This window comes from Triturus cristatus, chromosome 5_2 (assembly GCF_964204655.1).
Source record: "Triturus cristatus chromosome 5_2, aTriCri1.1, whole genome shotgun sequence".
NCBI classification, from domain to species: Eukaryota; Metazoa; Chordata; class Amphibia; order Caudata; family Salamandridae; genus Triturus; species Triturus cristatus.
Genome location: NC_140588.1, coordinates 143,911,226 through 143,938,603, shown reverse-complemented (window position 1 = coordinate 143,938,603; position 27,378 = coordinate 143,911,226). Strand labels below are relative to the sequence as shown.

Genomic DNA, 27,378 nt, shown 5'->3' with positions numbered 1-27,378 from the left:
GTATATGTTACGTGACCTGAGGAGTAGATATCTAAGCTACTGCAGGGACTGGAATCCTTTGTGAAGGTATCGGAACAGCACATAAATAGAAACAAAACTCTACTTTATCCCTCAAGGGTTGGTAACTGCAGACCAATCATACCTGTCTGACCTGGACTTTACAGCAGAATTCAACCTTTAGATACCTGGGGAGTTGGGTCACTCACATTACACGTGCAATCTAGGCAAAACACTACAGGGGCTCAAAGCCTCCATACAATTCTGGATATCCCTCCCTCTTTTAGTGATGGGTAGAGTGGCGCTGGCGAACATCAATCAATCAATCAGGCGTTTGTTGAGCGTGACTACTCACCCGTAAGGGTCTCAAGGAGCTGGGGGGGGGTTTGCAGGGTGCAGTCAATCAAGTAGGGGGTCTGTCGAAGAGCCAGGTTTTGAGGTCTCTTACGAAGATGGGGAGCGATGTTGTCTGTCTCAGGTGGAGCGGAAGGGCGTTCCAGGCTCTGGCCGCGAGGAAGGAGATGGAGCGTCCTCCCGATCTGGTCTTTCTGGTGAAGGAGGACCACGGAGTAGGAGAGCTGGGCTGATCGTAGGGTCCTTTAGTGTGCGTGGAATTTGAGTTGGCTGTTCAAGTATGCTGGTCCGGTGTCATGGAGGGCCTTAGTCCTTTTGCCACGCTGCTAATATCTGTTGCAGAACTCAAAGTAGCCAAGTGCCCCGCTTGTATGTAAGGAAATTGATGGACTGCTGACTCGCTTGGTCTGTGCAGGCTAAAGATGCAGAGTATGCCTATTGGTACTGAAAAATGGATCGGACAGTCAGATCTGAAACTCTACTATATTGCTGCGCAATTAGAGCATGCAGCAAAGTCGTGCTTTGAGGACCCAAACTGGAAAACCACACTGATGAAAGAGGCTCTCCCAAATGGTGCCCTGGTGACATATTTGATGATTAGAGCTCATCAACCCCCTCACATGCCACGACTGATAAAAAAGTGGCTTCAGCATGGAAAGTGGCAGTTAAAAGTGCACTGATAATGCCCATTCTTTAGTAGGACGCTATAAATAGGCATTTAGGCACATACGGGATACAATGTCGCTGTTAGTGTGGACAGACGAAGGGTGCCTAGAACTTGGCGACCTTTATCCAGGGAATAAATTCATAACGTTTGTAGAGCCCTGTGAGGTGTTGAGAATTGGCCCGCAACAGTTTTAAACTGCACTCTTTAACTACCTTCACTGAACCTATTTGACACCACTCAGACTATAGAAAATTAATCCAGCTAGAACCTCAGAATGCCCACACTGCAGCGAATGGGGAGCCAAGTTTTTACATATGGCATGGTCCTGAAGTAAACTGTGGCCGTATTTGGAAGAGGTGGCTAAGTAGCTGAAGGGAGTGACACATATGAACACGCAACAACTGTCAGACATGTCTGTTGGGCATAGCCCGAAGTCCAAAGGCAGCAAAATGGAGCACAAACATGCAATACTGGGCATTCTGCTGGATAGAGATACACTGGCTCTCAACGAAGGGGACAGACCCTCCCCGAATGGCATCGAGATGTGGAAGAGTGGGCGCTGACGGAGGAGATTAGACTAAAAAAAGTGTGACATGACAAGGGGGGAGGTGCAGGACATAGCATGTTGAAAGGCTATGCTGTAAGCCCTCCTTCAGGGCTTACAGGAAAGGAATCCTGTTGGGTGACAGCCCTCCGGCTTGACGACAGCCCGAACATGACCATAGATTTATGGTCAGGTATGTCCCACACGGCAGAGAGAAATGCCAGGACGGATGGAGACATACAGAAGACACTAGATAATCAGATAAGGGATGGGAGTGGGGTGTTTCGGAATGGGAGAGGGGTGTTTCGGAATGGGAGAGGGGGGGGACAGTGTATGAGTCAGGCTGCAACGCACTAGGACACAATTTTTCTAATTGCCACTGACATGTTACTTTATGTAAGAAAAATATTGAACTGCTGTGCTGGTGTAGGCTAATGTTGTTATATTGTATGCCGTTACTACAATGTTCAAATAACGATCACAAATAAAAATAAAAGGGATGTGATGGTCTTTATGCGGCTGTACTAACACTTCCTATTGGCCGCTTTCGTAGCCATCGCTTTTCTTCTCTGTGCAGTGACTCCCCCTCTGCTATTGCCCATCTAATCAATTCCTTTATCCAGGAGATCAGCAGCAGGGGGTTGGGTGATTACCAATGCCTCTGTATTGCTCTCTTTGTCACTAAGAGGGCAAGGTTGATAGATCTGCAGTAAGCCTGGTCTTCTTTGGTTTGGAAAACAACCCTAATACACAACATTATATGTTATCCAAGTTTGTATGTCCTGTCGTACCAGCAATGTCGTCCAACACTTCTGACTAAAAGTGTTTCACTGCTACAGAATACCAGACCATGTGTCTGATTTTTGCTTGTGGGGTGTGACATAAAAGGCAGTCAAATACTTTTACTGGGTATTTATAGTGCTTAATTTCTGAGGTGTTGGGTACGCCATATGTAATATATTGAATTCTAAATATTTGAAGCGGACGTTAGAAGATGTCCTTTGAGGGTATTCTAGCTCTGTGGAGCCCGACCCACTGCAGTCTCCCATTTATCTCGCAATAGCTGAAGTGTTATCCCTGTATGCTCTTGTGTAGCTTTGTATAGTCATGTTATCCATTTCTTGACATTCCCCACTGTGTATATTGTCTTTATCAGTGCATGTGTCTGTGGTTCTGCTTGTGTGTCTTTCGCCTGCGTCTGCATTACATGTACAATTCTGCCATATAACAGGAACTGACCTGTGTGCAACCAATAATTGCCCTCCAGCAGTTGGAAGCTACTCTATGAGTCCTCTAATGTACTTATGCCAACTTGTTCCCAATATGTTAGGTTTCCTGAGGGGAATGCACCGCCTTTCGTGGGGCAGCACTGGATCATATGGTAAAGTTGTATCTGTACATATTTCAGCGTGTTTCTCCAGGTGCAGTTTGGACAAGGAGTGGAAGACCTTTGGGTGCCGAGCACCAGAAAACAGGATTGCATGCAGGGCCCCATCCTTGATCTGCGTGTCTGTAAATCTTGTTTTTCTTAAAAGATGTCACACCAGCCAGTATGCCGCCCACTGCAACTGCGCTTACGGGTAAAAACCCTGTAAATTTGGGGACCAAAGTTAATCTCTACACATCGTGAGCTTCAACTTAGCCAGGTCTACCTGTTGTTCCCCAAAAGAGCACCTAAGAGTGCAACAAGTTCTCGAAAGCTTTGCCCGGGGATTAGTATTGGTAGATTTACAAAATATTAAAGAAGTGTAGGGAGTATTCCCATTTTGGCTATTGTGAATCAACCTGTTATAGATAGTGGCAGTGTGGGCCAGAAGGTAATCTGGAAGCCAAGGAAATACATTGCTCTCTTTAGGTTGCACTTCGATAGGTCCGCCTTTCTGTGATATATGCTCATCCCTAAATATTGGAATGTATGGGATTTACATCAAAGCATGTTGATCCTTATATACCAGAATGTATGCGGTTTTCACCACAGCATTTCTCCTCACAGGATTAATTCATTCTGGGGTAGTGACAATCTTCTAAACGGGAATATGCATGATTTCGATTAAATGACTTTCAATCCTAAGGCCTTCTGGAATCCCGACAAAGTGTCTGCTACAGATTTAAGGTACTCTGTAACATCAAGTATATATAAAGCATATTGTCTGCATATAGGAAGATGGTATGCCTTGCTTAGGCAAGGCATACCATCTTCCTATATGCAGACAATATGCTTTATATGCTTTATATATACTTGATACCCCAAATTGCACCTTGAGCCCTCATTTTCTCCACCAGCGGATCTAGGGAGAATAATATTGGGTAAAGGGGGCATCTCTCCCCAGTCCCCCTCAACACTTTATACATTCCTGAAATGCCTGTTCTGATTCTGGCCGACGGTTTCGCATTGAGGAAAGTGACCCTTTTAATCATTTGTCTTCATATGCTAAATCTTTCAAGTCCCTTTGTCATGTAGTTCCAGTTATGCATGTCTAAGGCTTGTGCTAGGCAAGCAGACCAGGACCAACGGTAGGGGGCCTTCTCAAGGAACTGATGAAATCTACAGATGTTCTGTGGAGGTAATACGCTGTGGTATAAACCCATTTTGGTCCACATGTATCAATCCAGGAAGGTTTTCTAGTAGTTTGTCAGCTAGTATCTTGCTTAAAGTTTTATAAGCCGTATCCAGAAGCGATAGCAGGAGACAGGAGGATAGTGCCAGCAGGTCACATTTAGGTTTAGTAGTGAGACTACCAGTGCTTCATATGTGGATTCTGGTAACTGTTCTAGTTCACCTGCAATTTGGTATAATTATCTAATCTGGGCACCTGCTGTGATTCGTACATTTTATACAATTCATTGGGCAAGCCATCTGTGCCAGATGTCTTACCCCTGGCCCAAGCTCGTATGGCATTTTTGATCTCAGGCAACATTATTGGTGCGTTCAGCCCCTCTCCCCCCTCCTACGGCATTTGGTGGAGTTCTATACCATGTACAAATTTAGCTAGCACATCATCCCATGTGTCTAGTTGATTGGCATGTAATTGTGAATATTAGTCCTTGAACACTGTATTGACATTTCTGGACAAATCAGTTTAATCAGCCATTCAAGGAGCTCACCAGCCCTATAACTTTCTGAATTGCTTTTCTGTGTCTATGTTGTTATTTCAATGCAGCACAAGTGCTCTAGTAATTCTGCATGCCACTCACTGGGGTGCCTTCAACTGCTTACAGTCCTTGGGATTTGCAATCGCATCCAGTTCCAGCCATTGTACAGAGTCTTGTACTCTTTTTAAGTCCACTTCTATTGCTCTTCGAGCTCCTGTTCTAGTTTGTATGCATGTGCCCCCGATTACTACAGTGACAGCCTCCAATTCTACTGTGGGGAAGAATGCAGTAGCTTTGTTTTCCTTATATTAACTCTCAATCGTTACCCTCTATGTTTCTTTTAACAGAGTGTTCTCTAGCCAGGTAGGCTGCACTTTTCAAGTGGGTGTGGATACTGGTTGCCCATCCCAGGTCAGTTCCAGCTCTAGCAGGTTATGGTCTGAGAGTGTGTTCCCTAAGTATGAGCTCAAAATAAGTTTTACGAAAAGTACTCGTTCCAGTGGGGCACGCAGACCACGTGAATAGAAGGAATCCTCCTTCATTCCCATATTTTTACTGATCCATGAGTCTACCGTTTACCAGTCTTCTAACTAGCTGGCCAGTGCTTTTTCATGACATAGAGCAAGTGTGTTGGGTAGTAGTGGGTGTGACTGATTCAGTTCTAGATTTAACACACTAATATAGTTTCCATCCAACACACAAAATATATCTATCCAAGCTGCGAATTTCTGTGCTATCCTTGGTAGAAAATGCAGCTGCTCTGTGTTAGGGGCATACAGAATGCCGATCATTACATTGTGGACATTTAAGTGACCCCCTGATAAGTACACATTTCCCTTCTGTATCAAGGAATACTTTGTCGGCTTCAAAGGGTGCAACGAGCCTTAGCCATATCGACGTCGCTCTAGCAAAGGCCAAAAAGGCAAGAATTTCAAATAAAATGACTGACCCCGTCATCTGCGCCAATGCTTGTTCTTCATTCTCAGTTAAGTGCGTTTCTTGCAAAAAAGCTGTGTTTGTACTGCGTCTCTTCAATTGTGCATGTATCTCTTACTTGCTATCCCGTCCCCAGAATGTTCTGTGCTGTTTTTATGTACCCGCGAGGTGACTGCCTTCTGGCAAGGTATCTGCTTTCTATGTTTGTCACCTTCACAACTGGCTTCGTGAGGAAGAAGTCACTCCATCCATATTAGTATATTAGTTTCCAACTATTCTGTTTCATCTCCGCAGTGTGTCATGTTCCCTTTCCTGCATCTCCTAGACATATGTAAAACTTGCATCTAGCCAATCAACTATAATTAACTAAAAAATAAGAAAACTGAACTGAAGCTAAAACTTTGTTGTTACAATCTCGATTATTTAAATGTGTTTACCCTTGGGATACAGGCTTGTCAGCCTGTCCAAACCCTTGCTCAGAGAGTGGTATTTTACCTGTTGTTAGGAATATGTTCTCACAGCATCTATAGTGTTTTGTCCTCATCACTCATTGGTGTTGTGACATAATAGTGGTATCATATATAATGCGTGATTGGCTATTAGTTCACATAACAACAGTGGCTTGCTCATTCCCTCTTCTCCTTCCCTCATGGATAGCGCACAGTCTATACATATTGCCACAATTTCCCCAGGAGTTAAAATGCATATTTCAAGCTCATACTCATCTCAAGTTCAGTCTTAAGCACTCCGTCCATCCACAGGCACCGTATTTGTACTTGTTACCAAATGTTCCCAGTTGTTTGTGGTGTCACCGTCAGAGTCTGGCACGATCTATCACTTGAGTCCACGCTGACAGTGTCTTCCATTGATTTTTCATTGGACTGGTATTTAGTGCTCTTTCTTACAGCTGCTGCTGATTCCAACATGCATCCTTCTTGTGCTTGTGACTTTGTCGATGTAGTTTTTAATGCACAGTTTTTGAGTATCCGCGGTCGAAGGTTTGTTCTTCTGTTGCGCTATGGCCCATCTCTCTTCCAGGTAGCAAACCGGATTTGTGAGCTCTTTAACCTGATTTGCCATTTCTGTGGTTTGAGAAAGCAGGTCAGATGGGACTGTTTCATTGTGTTCGACCTCTTCATTGAGTTTGCGCTGGTCCTCACGTACAAAATTTAACTCAACTATTACCACGTGTATTTAAGCTTCCAATGCCATTCTCGTGCAGCAAATTGCTGTTAAGATCTGCTCTAGTTTGTTTACAGCCTCGCCTGGTACATCATGCACTGGATTGCCATTTTGGGCCACTTAGGGGCTACTACTGCAATCCATGTGCAATTCCTTCACTCTCACTGCCTGTTGCAGGTTTCTGGAGGTCTCTAGTCTGCCCAATTGGCTATAATATAGGTTTTAAGGTCTTGCTGTCATACTTACTGTCACACTAGACAATTCGCCAATCACACGCAAGAGTGTTTTAGGTACCAAATATCTCCCGGCTGTAAATCACGGTGTACAAAACCCACTACGTGACAACCCTCGGTTGCCACTAGATTAGCATGTGTAAATCGCACAGCCTCATAGCATCTTTAAGACCAGATATTTTTAAACCAGATGCTGCACCACTTCAGCATGCAGCATGCTCACCGTATGTCTTTACTGCATCCATAGGTACCATCACTTGGCAGATCCATTCGGATAACCGCAGCACATAAGATTGCATTTTATAATTGCTGAATATAACTGCATTTATGTTATCTATTTGTCATATGTATATATATGTTGTGTGCTGTCTCCTTCTTCCCCACAGGTCTTTTTTCGCTTTGATGTCTGTAAGTACGCAGACACCCAGTCCACACACCTTAGCGAGTGTGTAGGTACAAAAATAATTTTTTTGATTGTTTTCACCTTTCACGTGGCACTACTCACTTTGCCACTCACCACTTTCACTGGTCCTGAAGAAAGCCCCACTTACATTCCTTTGCGGGCTGAAACATGAAGACCGACCACATAGACAACTACAAGGTAATTACTTCTTTTTTTAGTTGCATCACGTATAATGTTTTAACCATATCCTGAGCCGCCATCAATAAATTTAGAAAGGCAAGGATTCTCAGAGGTATTTTTAATCCACATCACATCACACCTTTGCACCACACCAGCTCCGCTGTAATCAGGCGTCGTAGCACAACCGGGGGGCATTCGGCCACCCGGTTGGGACCCCAATGATGAAGCATGACACCAACCAGGTTGGTGTGTGAGGGGTCTTTTAACAAACCCAGTGGCTTCCTAAACACTGCGAAGATTTGTTGTGCCCAATCACAGCTACAATACTCTCGTCTCTTTTACCTTTGCCTTCTACGAGAACAGCCTTAGCACATCTCCCATTCTTCTCAGCTCTCTTCATAACATCGATAACAGTCTGCAATGGACTTTCTCCTTTAGCTCATAAATGCTCCTGAATGCTTGAATTAGATGACTGCATTACAATTTGATCTCTAATGAATTTATTGTGAAGATTGCCAAACTGACATGTGAGAGCAGGGTTCTGTAGTGCCGAAACGTAATCTTCAATAGGCTCCTCCTTCCCCTGCTTTCTGTGAAAGAACTTGTATCTGTCTACAGCAACACAAAAGGTGGGTTTGTAATATGCATTTAAATCCTCCAAAGCGTTTGTATAACAGTCACTCTGATCAGCATCCCAAGGTTTTTTGTTAATTCTGTTTTTTCTTGCGTAAAATCTTCTTCCCCCTCAAAGGTTGCTATGCAGAGGCGCAACTAGAGTTATATTTCGGGGAGGGGGGCTAATAAAGATTTCGGGGGTGGGGGGGCTAATTCTTCCAGCAATTGGCAGAGTAAAGATGCAGGGGCTCTAAGAAGGGGTGGAAGAACAACAAAGCCTCATTAACAAGAAAAAGACCTGTGAAGTACTCGGGTGCGGCTGTGTGTGTGCCCGGAAGCTGTCTCAGCCCGGGCTGACTAACACGACGGGGGGGGGGGGGGGGGGGGGCTGAAGCCCTTTGTGCCCAATGGGTGTTGCGCACCTGTTGCTATGTAATTAGAGAAATGCTCTCTCCATTCCTCCCATTTGAGCAGGGGCTCATCACCTGCAGAAAGAAAAGGCTGAGGCGGAGAAAGGTTCATTAGATACACAAAGGCCATAGCGCTGGATGAGTGCACACAACAACAAAGTAGAACAGTGACTGAATAGTATAGATAGCTGCGAGAGGAGCAAAAACGCAAAATAACAGATGAAAGAGAAAATAAAATGATAATAATTAACTTGAACCTGCACACGTAAGAGCTGTGCCTGTCAGCGTGGGAATAAAGACAGGCAGATGCTAACAAAATGTACCATGCAAAACGTAGGATTCCTCTAGGAACAATGCAAATTACTTGACCAAGATTGGCAGAATAAGCTGTGCCAATCCGCGAAGATTCCCACGGGGAACGATTAAAATCCTGAAGAATAGAGTAGGCCGTTGAAAAAACAGGATGAGGGCCAGAGAAATTCTTACTCAATACCAAAGCACATGCGTGCTTCACAGCCGCTACGTTGAAGTGCTTCTCTGCAACGCCACCGGAAAGATAATGGCGCACGTAGGCAAGTGAATGGGTGGAAAAAACAAGCATTTGCAATGCCATCGGCCTCGCTTTTGGGACCTTATAAGTATTTAGCCATGCAGCACATTTTTGCACATTACTGCAATGGTCGCCTCACTCACATATCAGGAATTTAAATTCTAGTAAATATTCCGAAATTAATATTTCCAGAATGTTTCCAGCTCTACTTTTATACCAATGCTGATTTAAAGATTTATATTAAGTACATATGCCTACACAGTTTCACTTGAGCATTAGCTATGAAAGATATGTCATTGCATAAAAAAGAGATTGGTAACAAAATAAAGTAGGGTATATGTTGATGTACAGCAGTACAACAGCACGTGCCTGCCCATGCCCATTCCACCTTTAAAGAAAAACCACTAGTAACAATCTACCCATCAAACCTTTCCATCCAGTTACCATGATATGATTTATGTGGCTCAAGGATCTGCAGGGGGTGATAATTCAATGGTGATGCCATGTGACACGATTCACAGTGGCAGTGCAAATGTGAAGCGGCATATCTGACCGCAAGGCTGCACATAATCATACATATTCCCTCATCTGAAAAATACAGTCTGCACTATAAAACGTTGCACACTGATCCCTGCCAAGTAAAACAGAAATATTGTTACTGTGTGAGATGGTGTGTACTTGTGCATCAGGAGCAGCCTGCAATTATGGCACAGTACACTTCGAAGTGCTCCTTTGCTAGTGTTTCGTATAGTGACAGAGTTGGAAGAGCTATCAGAGATGCTCCTTTACCAAAGACAGTTTGTTTCATAGCTGGAAACACCACCGACAGTAAAACATAATTATTTTAATACAACTTCAGGCAAAACTTATGGAGTGTGGGCAATGATCTCCAATTGAGCACACTGTTTGAATGATGCAAGTATTCATGGAATTAGGGCACAAATATCTTGAAAGGAATCTTCTCTCCACATAATCCAGCCTGCTGTGTAGCGGTCACAGATAGAAGCAAAGAGATTACGACCTTTTCTCTCACTTTGTCTACCCATGGCTTGGGAAGGTGTCTGCAAAGGGTGAGGCATATGAAGGAAAAAACGATCACGGAGACCTGGGAACGAAGAACGGGCCAGGTAAAGCAGGGATGAAAAGGGCAATGACAAGGAGGAAGGAGAAGGCCAAGGAGGAAAGCATGGGATGGGGGCACCAAAGAGGGTAGCATCAAGTAAGGATTCTAGGTAAGGCAGAGGACTCACCAAGAAGCGAGACTTGGGAAGGGTGACATCAAGTGCAGAAATGGGGAGGGAGAAATGAGAAAATAAGGATATCAGTAAGGGAGGCGCATGAATATGGGGGTAGGATGCAGCAAGGCCTTTGAAAGAAAAGGGGTGATTAAGGAGGAAGGGAGGCCTGTGAAGAAAGAAATATAGAGACTTGGACAGAATGCAGCTAAGCATGAGGGACACAAGGGAGTGATGGCACGACTTAGGGGACGATGTAAAGCGATATGTGGGTCGGGTGACTAGGGCGGGTGGGCATGGTCAGAGAATACTCAGGATGGTATGAGAAAGCATTGTATGGATGTGAATTCAAAATAGCAAGTGGATAGAAAAGAGGATGATTCGTATGGAACTTGGATAGTAAGGAGTTAAGGGACAGGAGGCGACATTGGAAGAAGGAAATATGGGACAATGGTCACCTAAGTAAGACCATGGGACGGAAATTACAGCAGTGACAGCAGACATAGCAATGAAACTATTGATGTGAGAAACAGATGTTTGGGCGTCGATTAGGGGTGTTAGATGAATTAGTGAATTAGAGTGTGGGGAGGTGTTAGACCTGGCATCATTGGCATGAGTCTCTCCTCCATTTTTTTCTGTTTGCCTCCTCTGTTTACGATGTTTTTGCTGGATTATTGCTTTGGGCACTGTGCCACTGCTGATCAGTGCCACAGTGCAAGTGCTCCCTATGTTAAATTGTTACATGGATTGGTGTTACCATGATTGGCTTGGTTGACTTACTGTTCAGACCCTAGTCTAGTGCACTGCGTGTGCCAAGGGCGTGTAAGTTAACTGCTGCTGGTGGGCTTGCAGCACTGGTTGTGCCACCCACAGAAGCAGCGTGTAAAATGTGTCTCAGGCCTGCCACCGCAGCGCCTGCATGCAGTCCCTGACTGCCATGTCGACTTGGTAAGGAAACCTACTTACCAGTCTCTAAACCTTCCCTTTGCCACATTTCAGATACCTCTATGGTAGGCCCTAGGGCAGGGTGCATTGTTGGTAAAAGGTAGGTCATGCCCTGATGTGTGTGGCATGACCTAATAGTGAATTACAGCCATTTTCGTTTTTCACTATTGAAGGGCTACCTGCCTCCAATAGGCCAGACTGGGCAGACTGATTATTAACTCCATTATAATCTATCTGACTCAGGGAGCATGGTAGCAAGTCGAGTTTAGTATCCCTGAACTCAGAATTTAATAACACACCCTTTAGGATGGATGGTTTTTAAATTCTATGTTTGAAAATAGCACTTTTAGAAAGTGGCTATTTTCTTGTCCAACTATCTACCGGTCTCTGCTGGTTTGGTGTGTGTGTCAGGGGCTGGGTGGCTCCAGAGGTCTGAGTGAGTCAGTGTGGGGTGAATGGGGCGTTTACACATAGAGTGAGGGAAGAGTAGCCTGCCCTGCCTGACACAATACTGGCTCCGCCTCCTGCTGGGCGACTGATAGCCCTGCTCCTGCCAGTGACAATACTGGCTCCGCCTCCTGCTGGGCGGCTGAGGACTCTGCCCTGCTCAGTGAATAGGCCAGGTGCCTCTGCCTGGCAACACCCACAACAAACCTGAGCTGGTGGGAATCTCCCTGCTTGGACAAAGGGAACAAAGGGAAAAAGGGGTATAAGAGAAGGACCCCTGAACCAAGAACTCAGATCACTTCTGACAAGGAAACCTGTACCAAGGACAAGAAGCCTGCTGATCTAAGGACTTGCCTCCCCTTTCTGCCAGAGTGCGTTTTGCTGTGGAGGAACCTGAAAGCTGCTTCTTTATTTTTGCCAAGGAACAAGGAGAGAGGAACTTGGTGTGTACTCTCTGAACACTTGCTAGGAAATCTCCAAGGACTGGAAGAGTGCCAGTCTCCTGCTGAAGTCACAGGGCCAAAGGACTTCACCATTTGCTGAATTGCTGGAAGGTGTTGTTTCCAGTACACAAGGGAAAATCTGCAGTCTCGACGCCGCCGAATCCAGCTCGACATCGTGAGTAACGGCTCCAGTGTCCCGAGCCTTCGACGCCGGCCGCCGGGCCCGATCGACGCCAGCAGCAACACCAGTGAGCAGTGGGTATCGGCCCCGGCTCCAAGTGACCCCGTCTCGACGCCGGTATCAACGCCAGTGAGGAGTGAGTATCGGCTCTACCTCCAAGCGACCCCGTCCCGACGCCGCTGCTGATCGCATCGACTCGACGCCCTTCTCGACGCCGTGAGCGCTGCTCCGGCCCGACATCCCTCGACACCGCTGCGGATTGACCCGACTCCGAGGCACGATCGACGCCGACCTCGGCGCCGACATCTCGACGCCGTGGAGCATCGTTTTCTTCATTTCTCAAGGTACTGTACTTGTGGGGTCTGTTGCGACTCCAGGCTCGACGTAGCGCTTCTCGCGGTCGACGCCGAACCTTGGGAATCTTGTAGACTCGACGTCGTGTGACTCCTGTGGGGGTTACATTGTTGCCAAAGAACTGTGCTCAGAAGAATACTTTGCTAAAGAACTATTTGCCAAGAAGAAACCTTACTTGAACTATTATTTTTCCTTCCAAAGAGTATTTATTAAGACTGTGGTATATTTTTGTCGTTATTTGGTCTTGTGCTAAGCCTTATATAAAAATACTATTTTTATAATAACTTCTGTGTCGTGTCCATCTGTAGTGTATTCACTTTATTACTGTATGTGGTCATAAATGCTTAACACACTGCCTCTGAGATAAGCCTGTCTGCTCTGCCAAGCTACCAAGGGGGTAGCAGGGGTTATCTGAGTGTGTAATCCCCTTTCCCTGACTAGAGTTGGTTGGTCCCTATTTGTCAGAAGTGTATACCTCTGCCAACTAGAGACCGCCGGTTCTAACATTGGTGGTCAGCGGTGAGGATTGAACTTTGCATTTATGACTCATGTGCAGTGATTAGTGTACGCTACATAGTGAAAGCAGACCATAACGCAGCCACATTCTGTTTTGGTAGGATTGCCTATTTTTGTTCTCCGCTTTCCTGGAGCTTATTTTTTTAAACACTGCCAGGTTTGACCATGGAGAATGCCGGAGCTGCTACACCTGTGGAGAATGTTGTGGGGGAATTTGATAAGGAGAAGATAGATTCCTACACGCTAAAAGATCTAAAAGGATTTTGCAAGCAGTTTAAAGTTCCTACCACAGGTGTCTCAAAGAAAGAGGGCTTCCTCAAAGCGCTGAAGGCCTGGTTAGAGGCCAGAAATCCCTCTGATCCGGTGGTGGTACCGGAAGAGGAAGAAGAAGAGGAAGAGGAAGAGCCCACAGGTGGGCCAGTGTCATCTCCAGGCAGTAGTGCGTCCTCTAGGAGCCTTTCCCCCGAAGAATTAGAAGACAGGGAGAAGGAGAGGGGGTACAAGTTGGAAATGGCAAAACTTAAATTAGGAGGGCAGTTGGAATTAGAGAATGCAAGAAGCAAGAGAGAAGCTGAAATGGAGAGCAAAAGATTAGATTTTGAGAGAGTGAAATTAGCGTTTGAACGTGAGAAGATGGTGAGGGAGATGGAGCTTAAAACTAAGAGTTTAGAGGTGAATCCCTCTGGTGGCAGCACTCCATCTGTGCCTGCAGAAAGTAGGTTTTATTTTCCTAAAGATGTGATCAAAGATTACAGTAAGAATGAAGATATTAGCCAATGGTTTAAAGCGTATGAGTTAGCATTATTGGCCCACCGGGTCCCTGAGAAGGATTGGGGAACGGGGTTGTGGAGCCGCTTTACAAATGAAGGGAGAGATACCTTGTTGAGCCTTGTGCTGAGGATAGGATGTCTTATACTCATATGAAAGATGCTTTAATGCTGAGATATGGCTTAACTCCAGAAAAGTACAGACAAACCTTTAGAGAATGTAAGAAGTTGCCTGGTACTACGTGGGTTGAATATGTGTCTTTTTTCTGCAGAACCATGGATGGTTGGATAAAGGTAGCAAGGTTGATAGTTATGATGCTCTTTATGATTTGTTTGCTTGGGAGCACTTGTCTAATAACTGTTTTCCAGAGCTACGCCAGCACCTTGTTGATAGCAAGCTATCTAACCCTAGAAAACTTGCTGAGGAGGCGGACCGCTGGGTCAGTACCAGGGTCCACAAGGGTCCAGTGGGAGACTCAGCCAAAGGTGGGCAGGGTCCCCAGCAGAAGAGTGGGGGGGACAGGGGTAAACAGAGGGAGTTTCAGAAAGGGCCCCAAAGTAATCCCCAAGGGAACCAAGGGAAGGGTTCCCAGCCTCCCCCTGTAAAGAAGCCAGAGGCCCCGACAGGTAAACCTGTTCACAGGGGCCCCATGACCTGCTATGCCTGTAAGCAGGTGGGACACCGTTATTATGATCCCCAGTGTCCCATGAAGGATTCGAATGCACCGCCGCGTGCACCCCCTCGTCAGGTAGCGAGTGTAGCCCTGGGAGGGGAGGAGATGGGTGCCCCCGGTGGGTGGGGTCCCGCAGAAATGTCCCTGGTCTCTTTAGGAGACGTGGAAATGGTCCCTCCAACCCCTCTGCCTAGTAACACTAAGAAATATAGGCAGTGGGTGACCATTAATGGCCATAGGGTGGAAGCTCTCAGAGACACCGGAGCGAGTGTGACAGCTGTCAAGTGTCACTTGGTGTCCAGAGAGCAGGTGGTCCCTCATGCATTCTACCCCGTTGTAGCTGCTGACAACTCACAGAGTCAGTGTGAGGTAGCTCAAGTTCCCTTTGAGTGGGGGGGGGTCTCAGGTACTCTTCAGGTTGCTGTGAGGCCCGCCATGCCTGTTGATTGTCTCCTGGGCAACGATTTGGAGGACTCCCCTTGGGCTAAGGTGGAGAGAAAATCGCATCTGGAAATGTTGGGTCTGCCTGAGTGGGTGTGTGCGACCACCCGGTCCATGTCAGTCAGTAAGGGTGTTGATGGGGCCCTGGAGCCTGAAAGTATGGCCCAGGTCCCAACCGTGAAGAGAAGAGGCAGGGGGCGCGGGAAACCGTCCCCCATCGTTCCCGCGGTCCAGGAGGGAGCAGACCCTGAGGGGGATGCCCTGGAACCGACAGGAGAACAAGTGGCCGAACTGGGAGACCTGCCCGAGCTGACCCATTGGCAGCAGGATGGTGGTCCCTCCAGGGAGGAATTTTGTGCTGAACAGAAAGTGTGCCCTTCTCTTGTGGGTATGAGGCAGCAGGCCTCAGCCCAAACGACAGGTGATCAGTCAGGATCACATTGGGTCTACTGGGAGAACGACCTCCTGTATAGCGAGCCTAAGGCTGCTGAACCTGGGTCAGCCCGTGTGCTGGTGGTACCCCAGCGCTTCAGAGCCTTCCTACTGGGGTTGGCTCATGACGTTCCGTTAGCTGGACATCTGGGGCAGGACAAGACCTATGACAGGCTTGTCACCCATTTTTATTGTCCTCAGATGAGAAGGGATTCAGATATCCATTGTAGGACCTGTCAAACTTGCCAGGCAAGTGGGAAAAGTGGGCGGAAGCAGAAGGCTCCCCTCCAACCTTTTCCCGTCGTCAGTACCCCCTTTGAGCGAGTGGGAATTTACATTGTGGGGCCACTGGACCCCAAGACAGCCATGGGCAACAGGTTTATCCTGGTCTTGGTGGACCATGCCACCCGGCACCCGGAAGCCATCCCTCTCCGAACAGTGACGGCCCCCGTGGTGGGACGGGCACTGATGGGTGTTTTCTCCCGCATGGGGTTCCCCAGAGAGGTGGTGTCAGACCGGGGCACCAACTTCATTTCGAATTATATGAAGTCTCTGTGGAAGGAGTGTGGGGTAACCTACAAGTTTACCACTCCTTACCACCCTCAAGGTAATGGGCTGGTTGAGAGATTCAACCGGACCCTAAAAGGCATGATCATGGGTCTTGAAGAACCAATGAGGCGTAAATGGGACGTCCTCTTGCCATGCCTGCTGTTTGCTTACCGTGAGGTGCCACAGAAGTCTCTAGGGTTCAGCCCCTTTGAGCTTTTATATGGTCACCCGGTAAGAGGACCTCTGAGTCTGGTCAAAGAAGGCTGGGAGCAATCTCCCAGGAAACCTCCCCAGGATGTATATAGTTACATGCTGGCCTTTAGGAACCAGACTCGGCGCTTCAGAGATCTTGCTCAGGCAAATCTGGAGGCCAGCCAGGAAGAGATGAAGCGGTGGTACGATCAGAATGCCACTCTGGTTGAGCTTCAACCTGGTCAGAAAGTTTGGGTCATGGCCCCTGTGGAACCTTGTGCGCTCAAGGACAGGTGGACTGGACCATTTGAGGTTGTGGAGAAAAAGAGCGATGTCACCTACTTGGTGGACTTGAAGTCTCCCAGGAACCCCTTAAGGGTCCTGCATGTCAACCGGTTAAAGCCCCACTTAGAAAGGTCCGAAGTGGGCATGCTCCTTGCCACAGATGCTGGGATGGAGGAGGAGAGTGAGCCTCTTCCTGACCTCCTGTGTGCAAAAGAAAAAGATGGGTCAGTGGATGGTGTTGTCCTCTCTGACACACTGACCCCTGAGCAGCAGCAAGATTGTCGCCATCTGTTGGTACAATTCCCTGATCTGTTCTCCTTAATCCCTGGTGTCACTCAGTGGTGTGTCCATGATGTGGACACTGGGGACAGCACTCCTGTGAGGCACAAGGCCTACAGAGTGACTGACAAGGTCAGAGCATACATCAAGGAGGAGGTCTCCAAGATGTTTGCCTTAGGGGTGGTTGAGTCCTCTAGCAGTCCTTGGGCCAGCCCAGTGGTCTTGGTCCCAAAGGCTGCAGCGCCTGGTGCTTCACCAGAACTTCGGTTCTGTGTGGATTACCGAGGACTCAATTCGGTCACCAAGACTGACGCGCACCCCATCCCCAGAGCTGATGAGCTCATCGATCGGTTGGGGGCTGCCCGGTACCTTAGTACGTTTGATCTAACGTCTGGGTACTGGCAGATCGCCTTAACTGATGGGGCAAAAGAGAGGTCTGCATTCTCCACACCAGATGGGCACTACCAGTTCCGTGTGATGCCCTTTGGGATGAAGAATGCCCCTGCCACATTCCAGAGGTTGGTTAACCAGGTATTGGCCGGGCTGGAAGATTTCAGCGCCGCCTACCTGGACGATATAGCAGTGTTCAGCGCCAGCTGGGAGGAACACTTGCACCACCTCCAGGAAGTGTTGTTGGCCCTGCGCAGAGCAGGCCTCACAATCAAGGCTAGTAAGTGCCAGATTGGGCAGGGTTCAGTGGTGTACTTGGGGCACCAAGTAGGGAGCGGCAAGGTGGCCCCCCTGCAACCCAAGATAGATACCATCCTGGCTTGGGAACCGCCCAAAACCCAGACTCAGGTGAGAGCCTTCTTGGGTCTCACGGGTTACTACAGGAGGTTTGTCAAGGGGTATGGCAACATTGTGCACCCCTTGACCTCGCTGACTTCCAGGAAGCAGCCGAGACTTGTGATCTGGACTGACGCCTGTCAGAAAGCCTTTGACACCCTGAAAACTGCAATGTGTACAGCACCGGTCCTCCAGGCACCCGACTTTTCAAAAGAATTCATTGTCCAGACGGACGCTTCAGAGCATGGTGTGGGGGCTGTTCTAGCACAGATGAATGAGGAGGGCCGAGACTTACCTGTAGCCTTCATCAGCCGGAGGTTACTTCCCAGGGAACAAAGGTGGAGTGCGATAGAGCGTGAGGCATTTGCTGTGGTCTGGGCGCTGAAGAAGCTAAGACCCTACTTGTTTGGGTCTCACTTCCGGGTTCAGACAGACCACAGGCCCCTCAGATGGTTAATGCAGATGAGGGGTGAGAACCCAAAACTGTTGAGGTGGTCCATTTCCCTACAGGGGATGGACTTTACGGTGGAACACCGCCCTGGTACAGATCACGCCAATGCTGATGGTCTGTCCAGATTTTTCCGCCTTAGTGATGAGGACTCCCTGGGTGAAGGGTAGTTCTCCCCACATTTCAGCTGGAGGGGACACGTGTTAGACCTGGCATCATTGGCATGAGTCTCTCCTCCATTTTTTTCTGTTTGCCTCCTCTGTTTACGATGTTTTTGCTGGATTATTGCTTTGGGCACTGTGCCACTGCTGATCAGTGCCACAGTGCAAGTGCTCCCTATGTTAAATTGTTACATGGATTGGTGTTACCATGATTGGCTTGGTTGACTTACTGTTCAGACCCTAGTCTAGTGCACTGCGTGTGCCAAGGGCGTGTAAGTTAACTGCTGCTGGTGGGCTTGCAGCACTGGTTGTGCCACCCACAGAAGCAGCGTGTAAAATGTGTCTCAGGCCTGCCACCGCAGCGCCTGCATGCAGTCCCTGACTGCCATGTCGACTTGGTAAGGAAACCTACTTACCAGTCTCTAAACCTTCCCTTTGCCACATTTCAGACACCTCTATGGTAGGCCCTAGGGCAGGGTGCATTGTTGGTAAAAGGTAGGTCATGCCCTGATGTGTGTGGCATGACCTAATAGTGAATTACAGCCATTTTCGTTTTTCACTATTGAAGGGCTACCTGCCTCCAATAGGCCAGACTGGGCAGACTGATTATTAACTCCATTATAATCTATCTGACTCAGGGAGCATGGTAGCAAGTCGAGTTTAGTATCCCTGAACTCAGAATTTAATAACACACCCTTTAGGATGGATGGTTTTTAAATTCTATGTTTGAAAATAGCACTTTTAGAAAGTGGCTATTTTCTTGTCCAACTATCTACCGGTCTCTGCTGGTTTGGTGTGTGTGTCAGGGGCTGGGTGGCTCCAGAGGTCTGAGTGAGTCAGTGTGGGGTGAATGGGGCGTTTACACATAGAGTGAGGGAAGAGTAGCCTGCCCTGCCTGACACAATACTGGCTCCGCCTCCTGCTGGGCGACTGATAGCCCTGCTCCTGCCAGTGACAATACTGGCTCCGCCTCCTGCTGGGCGGCTGAGGACTCTGCCCTGCTCAGTGAATAGGCCAGGTGCCTCTGCCTGGCAACACCCACAACAAACCTGAGCTGGTGGGAATCTCCCTGCTTGGACAAAGGGAACAAAGGGAAAAAGGGGTATAAGAGAAGGACCCCTGAACCAAGAACTCAGATCACTTCTGACAAGGAAACCTGTACCAAGGACAAGAAGCCTGCTGATCTAAGGACTTGCCTCCCCTTTCTGCCAGAGTGCGTTTTGCTGTGGAGGAACCTGAAAGCTGCTTCTTTATTTTTGCCAAGGAACAAGGAGAGAGGAACTTGGTGTGTACTCTCTGAACACTTGCTAGGAAATCTCCAAGGACTGGAAGAGTGCCAGTCTCCTGCTGAAGTCACAGGGCCAAAGGACTTCACCATTTGCTGAATTGCTGGAAGGTGTTGTTTCCAGTACACAAGGGAAAATCTGCAGTCTCGACGCCGCCGACGCCGCCGAATCCAGCTCGACATCGTGAGTAACGGCTCCAGTGTCCCGAGCCTTCGACGCCGGCCCCGATCGACGCCAGCAGCAACACCAGTGAGCAGTGGGTATCGGCCCCGGCTCCAAGTGACCCCGTCTCGACGCCCGTATCAACGCCAGTGAGGAGTGAGTATCGGCTCTACCTCCAAGCGACCCCGTCCCGACGCCGCTGCTGATCGCATCGACTCGACGCCCTTCTCGACGCCGTGAGCGCTGCTCCGGCCCGACATCCCTCGACACCGCTGCGGATTGACCCGACTCCGAGGCACGATCGACGCCGACCTCGGCGCCGACATCTTGACGCCGTGGAGCATCGTTTTCTTCATTTCTCAAGGTACTGTACTTGTGGGGTCTGTTGCGACTCCAGGCTCGACGTAGCGCTTCTCGCGGTCGACGCCGAACCTTGGGAATCTTGTAGACTCGACGTCGTGTGACTCCTGTGGGGGTTACATTGTTGCCAAAGAACTGTGCTCAGAAGAATACTTTGCTAAAGAACTATTTGCCAAGAAGAAACCTTACTTGAACTATTATTTTTCCTTCCAAAGAGTATTTATTAAGACTGTGGTATATTTTTGTCGTTATTTGGTCTTGTGCTAAGCCTTATATAAAAATACTATTTTTATAATAACTTCTGTGTCGTGTCCATCTGTAGTGTATTCACTTTATTACTGTATGTGGTCATAAATGCTTAACACACTGCCTCTGAGATAAGCCTGTCTGCTCTGCCAAGCTACCAAGGGGGTAGCAGGGGTTATCTGAGTGTGTAATCCCCTTTCCCTGACTAGAGTTGGTTGGTCCCTATTTGTCAGAAGTGTATACCTCTGCCAACTAGAGACCGCCGGTTCTAACAGGAGGTTACTGAGATACTAGGGAGACACAGGCGCGAGTTAACAAAAAGTGCATGCAGATGATAATAACTCCGTTGGCTGTTTACCTTCTTCCCGCTGCCAGCGGTGGACAGAGAAGTCGGACCCGCGGACCGCCTCCTGGAGGGCTCAACACACCTCGGTCTGGGTATCCAGGATCAAGAACTACATTTATGTCTTCATGTCCCGAGGGGCGCTAAAAAGGGTGGACAGAGGGGACACCGGCGGCGCCATGAAACCAGACATGCGCGCGAGTAACCTCTCCTCCTCTCCAGTGGGGCCATTTGTGCTCATCGCAGCCCGCCTCCCAACAGTGCATCCCCGAGCAAAAAGGCTGACCCTGTCAGGACCCAGCAACCTCTACCAGGTCCAGCACCGCCGCTTCTGGGCCCCTCCGCAGCGCAGAGACCCCGGCGGGAAGACACCGGGGGTCGGACAGGCCAGCATCGGGCTCATTGTAGCCCCCCTCCCAACAGTGCTCCCCGAGCAAAAAGGCTGACCCTGTCAGAACCCAGCAACCTCTACCGGGTCCAGCACCGCTGCTTCTGGGCCCCTCCGCAGTGCAGAGACCCCGGCGGGAAGACACCGGGGGTCGGACGGGCCAGCATCAGGAGGTGGCTACAGAAAACCAGGGGCCTCCAGAGAGGCTCCGGGAATAGAAGGGCTGCAGAGCCCTGGAGGTGCCCACCCGTAGGCAGCACATAACAAACTGGGAGCTGTAAAACTGGAAGAAGTGTGGAGTGCTGGCTGTGCTACCTACTCCGGCGCATGTGGTATGCACGTCCCGTTTGGCGGCCATCTAAGAATCAGACAAATCCCCTAGCGACTATGCAAGAAGCTTTAACAGCATATAAATATTTCTTTTGCCCGCGAGCACGTAGTGTATGCTTGTCTGCACTGCCTTAATAATGACCAAGTGGCGGGGAAATCTGTTTTGGGTCAACTGTCCGGTCCCAGTCCCACAGAATAAGAAAAGGGGCTCATTCTGACCCTTTGCTGTTTTAGCCAAGGTGAGCTGTGCTGTGCCGGGAGCTGGAGGAAGCGAGGGGTTCGGGCGCGGCAGTGGAGGCATAGAAAGAGGTGGTGCGGAAGGAAGGGTGGCTGTGATGTCAGGCATCGCTCACATGTCAAATGTAAATGACTGCGCACTACTTTAACAAGCATTTGCAATGCAATAGAACTCACATTTACGTGAGTCCTATTGCATTTAAAACAAGAGTGCGGGGGGGGTTAATGGGCAGAGAAGTCATGGCTTTCAGGAGGGGAGTGGGGAAGCCAGGGGAACAAAAGTGTTCTAAAAGTAATGGGGCCAGTAGCTATGGAAGTATCCAAATGACGACATGGCCATGAGGAGGAGGGACTAACAAGGCTAAAACCAATGGGAAGGCAGCATTTAGCACCTAAGCCAATCAAAAATATGGGCAGAGAGTGGACGGAGCTTCTACAAAGCTTTCACGTTATAGTGTATACTACATGCTTCGCAAAGCATACAGCACATGCGCGCTGCAACGCTCGGCGAGACCTAATGAACAGCGTGCAGCACGTAGAACTTCACAAGGTACTGACGTAATAGAAGGAGATCCAGGGTGCACTGCGAGCAGGATCAGCAGGAGAGAGTGCGTGACCAAGCAGATGACATCATCATAAAAAGAATGCTGTGACAAGCAGGTTTCAATTGCAGGCAAGTCAGCGCACGGCTGTAGACAGTTAAACTGTCACTGACTTTGCTTCCAATAGGCAATCAACGTGTGTCAGAACATGACAAAGCGGCACTGACCTGACCTTTCCTCATGTAGATGCCGCAAGCCGTTGACTTCAAAATAAGTTATGTCCAAGTGAAAACCTGCTGCAAAAACTGCGATCCATCAAACAGTAGCAAAAATGGCACAGATAGGTTTGTTCCGATGTGTTGGAAATCATCGCCACTGTGTAAAGACACTTCACACATAGTCGATAAGTATGTGTCTTTATTAAAATATCCCAAACATCATTTACATGAAGGCCAAGTCGCAAAGGAAGAGGCGGATGCCCGTAGAGCCCGGTACACTGCTGTCATCTGTCATCAACTGGCATCGGGCAACATTCCAGAATGCCAGCTGATAAAGTGTGACCACACAGGTGCTACAGTGCCCTAAGATGGACACAAGAAAAGTACAGTAATTCACAGCAGAGAGCTTAGTATTCTGCTGGATCAGGCAGATACACCACATATCAAGGATTTAATAAATGCACGAAATGACAGACAAGTAATCAAGTCATAATAAAAACACTGTAAACAACAAGATGGCAAAGAAAGAAATCTTAAGATGGTGGACTCACTGTCAGAGAATGATAAATCTTTATTAGTTACCTTAACTCTGTCATACTGATAGACCGACAGGTGGTTTTCTAGCTTATCATAAATGTGTGGCGTCAACAACTGCGCGATTTCAGGCCTCATGCGGTGCTAAAAGACAAATAAAAGCAGATAAACTTTATAATGTGCACACAGGAAAGCACTGAAAGTCTTCATATTTTAATTCATGTTTTAATTTTGCAGCTTTTATGCCAGTAGAACTATGATATAGGTGAGGTGTCCAATATGCTTCCAGCAATTTGGAGAAAACATTCCAATCGACATTCTGTAAACTAGGAAAGATTTACTAATGCCTTACACCAGAGGAGGAGGCCAGGGACTAAATGACCCACTGAGTCTATGCATCTCGGCAACAAGTGCATAGATTTTGCATAGATGTCAGAAGAATTCAGCACCTCTAGGAAGGAGCTGTACATAAAAAAGTATGGGGTGTATTAAGAGAAAGACATTAAGGGCACAAACATCACAAACTGGCAGCTTAGCCACCCATCAAACTCTTGTATCTGCCATCTCATCTAGTGATTTCTGTTTTGAAAATTGTGGTCAGCTTTTAAAATGTAATTTCTAACTATGGCAATTCTAACATCCATAGCAGCAGTGGCATAGCTAGCCCTAAGGCCGCCCATGGCGGTCCCTGTTTTTGCCGTCCCGGCGGCTCAATTGAACAGCCGGGGGGAGGGGGGTTGCTGTTCCCGAGACAGCAGGTAGGAGCGAGAGGATGTCACCACCCCAGACTGCACCCCCCCTTTCTACACCACTGCATGCAGTGTACAGAAATTCCTGGGAGTAGATATAGAACTGTGGGTGCCTAACCCATGTAGTGATACATTCTGCAAGTTCTTGGAAGACTTGGTCTAGCTGCTATATAGCATTGTCTGGAAATGACCCAAAAATCTATCCCCCAATTGCTTATGGCACCAGTGGCCATGAAAGTAATGCTGTTGTAGACTATTCTGCTGTGACCCGCAAGGTGGCCCTGAGGAATCAGACACAAAATAAACCCTGAGAAATCAAACGGAACACTAAACCTCACCAGAGTAGCATGCTTCCCTCATCCATTCCTCTTACTGTGGTCTAGAACAAAGAACACAGGCATACCAATGAAACTGTCCCCACAAAAAACACTGAATAGTATAAGATGGTTTGAGAAGCCATCTTCCAGTATATGAGAACATATTTTGCTAACAAGGTACAATAAGAAATGTGTGCTGCTCAGCTCAAAACTATATTTGTACAGAGCAAATTTACTGGTATCATCAATCAATCAGTGTCGCAAACGAACTCTCCAAAGACCAAACCACTTTCCAGGTTCACTGCCTATTAGCATATCATTTATTGTTTGGTTACTTAAAACCAATACAAACAATAAAACATAAGCAATTTTAAAAGTCCAAGAATGGCTTTCGGAGTTTTTTACATTTACAATCACAAAATCCTTAAGACAGTGTTCTAGTACAAGTCAAATGGCTTTCACAACATTATACGCTACTTAATACCGCTAAACAGATAGCTGCTCCAATAACTAGGAAAACAAGGTGTGAGCAAGGTGCAGAAAATAAGGTAGCAGCAAAACAAGCGCTGAATTCTTAGTGCTTTTTACCCAGCACAGTGAATTAGAGAGTTCATGGACTAGATCAGCTGTAACCAATATTCAGATAAGGGACACTACGCTGAGAGTGGGCATGTTGCTAAGTCCTTGAATTTATGACGGTTGACTAAAAGGAACTGCCTTGATGGGCTGTGAAACTGACATGTCATCCAGAGGACTGCTAGAACTAATAGCTGGAGTCACTCTGCACGTTGTTACATCCACGCTTAACTTCTTGGTCACCAACGTCACAAACTTGACCAGCAAGAGGTTCAGGGTGGTATTGTCAGGGTTGAGGACATTGATAATTGACTGCCGTCATGTGCCTAATTTATTCCATTTCGGTCTTAAGAGCGCTTTCTGCTCTTCTAGCATGTTTGGACAGATACAAATGACGTGCTGAAATGATTCACCATACATGTTACAACCCCTGCACATCATGGACTCTGAAGACTGGTGCCAAATGGCTAAATGATTCAAAAACGTCCATTCTCCAGCCTGAGGACCATAAACTTTAGTTTTTTTAAATATATTTTGAGGACGTACCGTCCAGACAGGGTTTGACATGCCTCAGATGATAAGAGTTGATGACAGCCCAAGCGTGCTTGTGCTTCACCAAGGTGTCCATGTCAACCTGATGTGAGCGAAGGTACACTCGCTTTTTGATGCTTAGTTTGAAGACATTTTGACGTGGATGTGTAGCTCAAAGCTCCCCGGCATTCAAGAGGCTGCAACAATCCCTAAGGTGCAAGGAATATGGTTGTCTGGCACCGTCTGATTGAATTTTGTCCCACAATAGGGCCTCCAGATTTCCTCTCCTGGCAACCCGGAGTTTGTGACAGAAATTCAAAAAGCACTTGGCATTTGATCAGGAGGCCAAATTCGAATCGGATATGAGCAGCAGATGAGGATAACGGTAAACGAAGAACGGCTTTGTAAATCTTGGTAACCAACTTGTTTAAGTGCTTCCATCCTTCCCTTAAAGGATTTCACTGCCATAAACCAGGAATGGGATGATTGTTGCCCTCATTAGCTTCAGAAGTTGGTTGAGGCTCATCCCACACATCGAGCTTGACAATTTTGAAAAAATGATAAGAAGATCAGGGCCTTGGTTTCCACAGCTTCCATGAGCCGGGAAAAGGAGCACCTTGCATCGATTGTAACACTAAGGTATTTATATGTCTGCTCCATCGTGATCTTACTTCCACTGAGGTGCCAGCAGCCCGCCTTGCTGATTTTCTTGCCCATTATTAAAATCTTGGTTTTCTTAAATTAACTTCCTGCCAGTTAACATTGGCCTAAGAGTGCAATACATTTAACAAGAGCTGCATGCCGACTTTCGTTTGACTAAGAAGAAGTAGGTCATTGGCATAGAGCAAGTTGCTAATGTGTTCGACTTTGAATTTGGGTGGATGGGTATTTGAATGATCGAGTGCGCTGGACAGATCAGAGATGTACAAAAAGCAATGGAGCCAGCACACACCCCTGCTTGACTCCTCACGAGGTGCCAATTTTCCTGGATACGCAAGTTCCATCGCCCAATTTGACACAGATCCATGGGTTGGTATATAGATATATAAGTGCATCAAGGCTATTCAGTGGCACACCCCAGTTCTTTAGCTTTATCCCCAGGGCGCTCCTTGGGACAGATTCAAAAGCTGCGCTGAAGTCCACAAAACACCAGTGCAGCAGGGTCCGAGAAAAATTGGCGCTTCATGAAAGTAAGGATATTGCTAACAGGTTTCTCGAGGTACCAGACTTCTCAGCAAACCCTGTTTGACTCTTCAGCATGACACTCCTCAACACAACCCATTGTCACAGATCCTCCAGGAGCAAGCTTGAACATAATTTTGCTTCATTGTCCAAAAGGGCTATCAACCTATAATTTCTGGGATTAGATTTAGATCCACCTTTAAAGATAGGTTGAATGATGACACCGCACCAAGAGTCCGGTATTAAGGAACTCCTTAGACAGTAATCGAATACAGGTGCAAGTTTTCTGGCCCAAAAGTGGATATCCTGCTTGAAGAAGGTCGTTTAGCCCAGGGGACCTGTACGATCTGGGTTTTGCCAGAACCGGTTTCAGCTGGCACGTCAAGAAGGACAGGTCATTAAATGGCGCAGCAGCACTCGCAGAGCCTTGATAACTGACAGTGTTGGGAGATTCCTTGGAACTAGAGAGGCCACGGCCGGGTTCACTGAAAATGGACAGGCTGGGTTCACTGAAAATGGACAGGCCTCACTTCTTGGTTTTCAAAAACCCTACTACCTCCCAAGCTTTGGTCACTGAACGCCAGTAGTGAAACAAAGATAGTTTAAATTACAGATAAGTAATGTTTGCGTTTTCACCCCAGGGAACATTATGATCAATTGAATTTTTTTTTTTTTTTTTTTTAAAACCTTTATTTTAGATCAGTGACACAGCTATTCAGCCGACAACCCGGAGGTACGGCAGCTTTAGAGATTCAACACATGCTTGCGTCCACATATCACTGACAGGAGAGCCAAAGGTTCCATTTTGCATAAACATAAATACAACCCTAAACACAAGCAAGGCGAAAGGTACTGTAAACACCAAGAGAGGTTCCCATCAGGGGGGACGAGCCCCATCACGTCCAACAGGCACAGGTTTATAGTAAGGGAAAGGAGGGAAAGGCAGAGACTCTAGAAACAAACACATATCAGCGGGAAAGCCAAAGCCGGAAAAAGACTAAGGGGAAAGTTGCTCCTCAGGCGGATCCGGGTCGGGGGGGAGGCATATGTCCCCTCTGTACTGGTTCCATGGACCCCA

At 47.5% G+C, this 27,378-nt stretch overlaps 1 protein-coding gene across 1 annotated transcript in view; it reads right to left on the bottom strand.

Moving 5' to 3' along the window:
• The window catches only part of LOC146822729 (NFX1-type zinc finger-containing protein 1-like), an 892,774-nt gene that overhangs the window by 101,276 nt on the left and 764,120 nt on the right, over window positions 1-27,378 (bottom strand). The window contains exon 14 of the mRNA XM_085606285.1: window positions 22,994-23,089. Within this exon, the coding sequence (XP_085462411.1) occupies window positions 22,994-23,089 (96 nt within the window). The remainder of the gene's footprint in view (window positions 1-22,993; window positions 23,090-27,378) is intronic.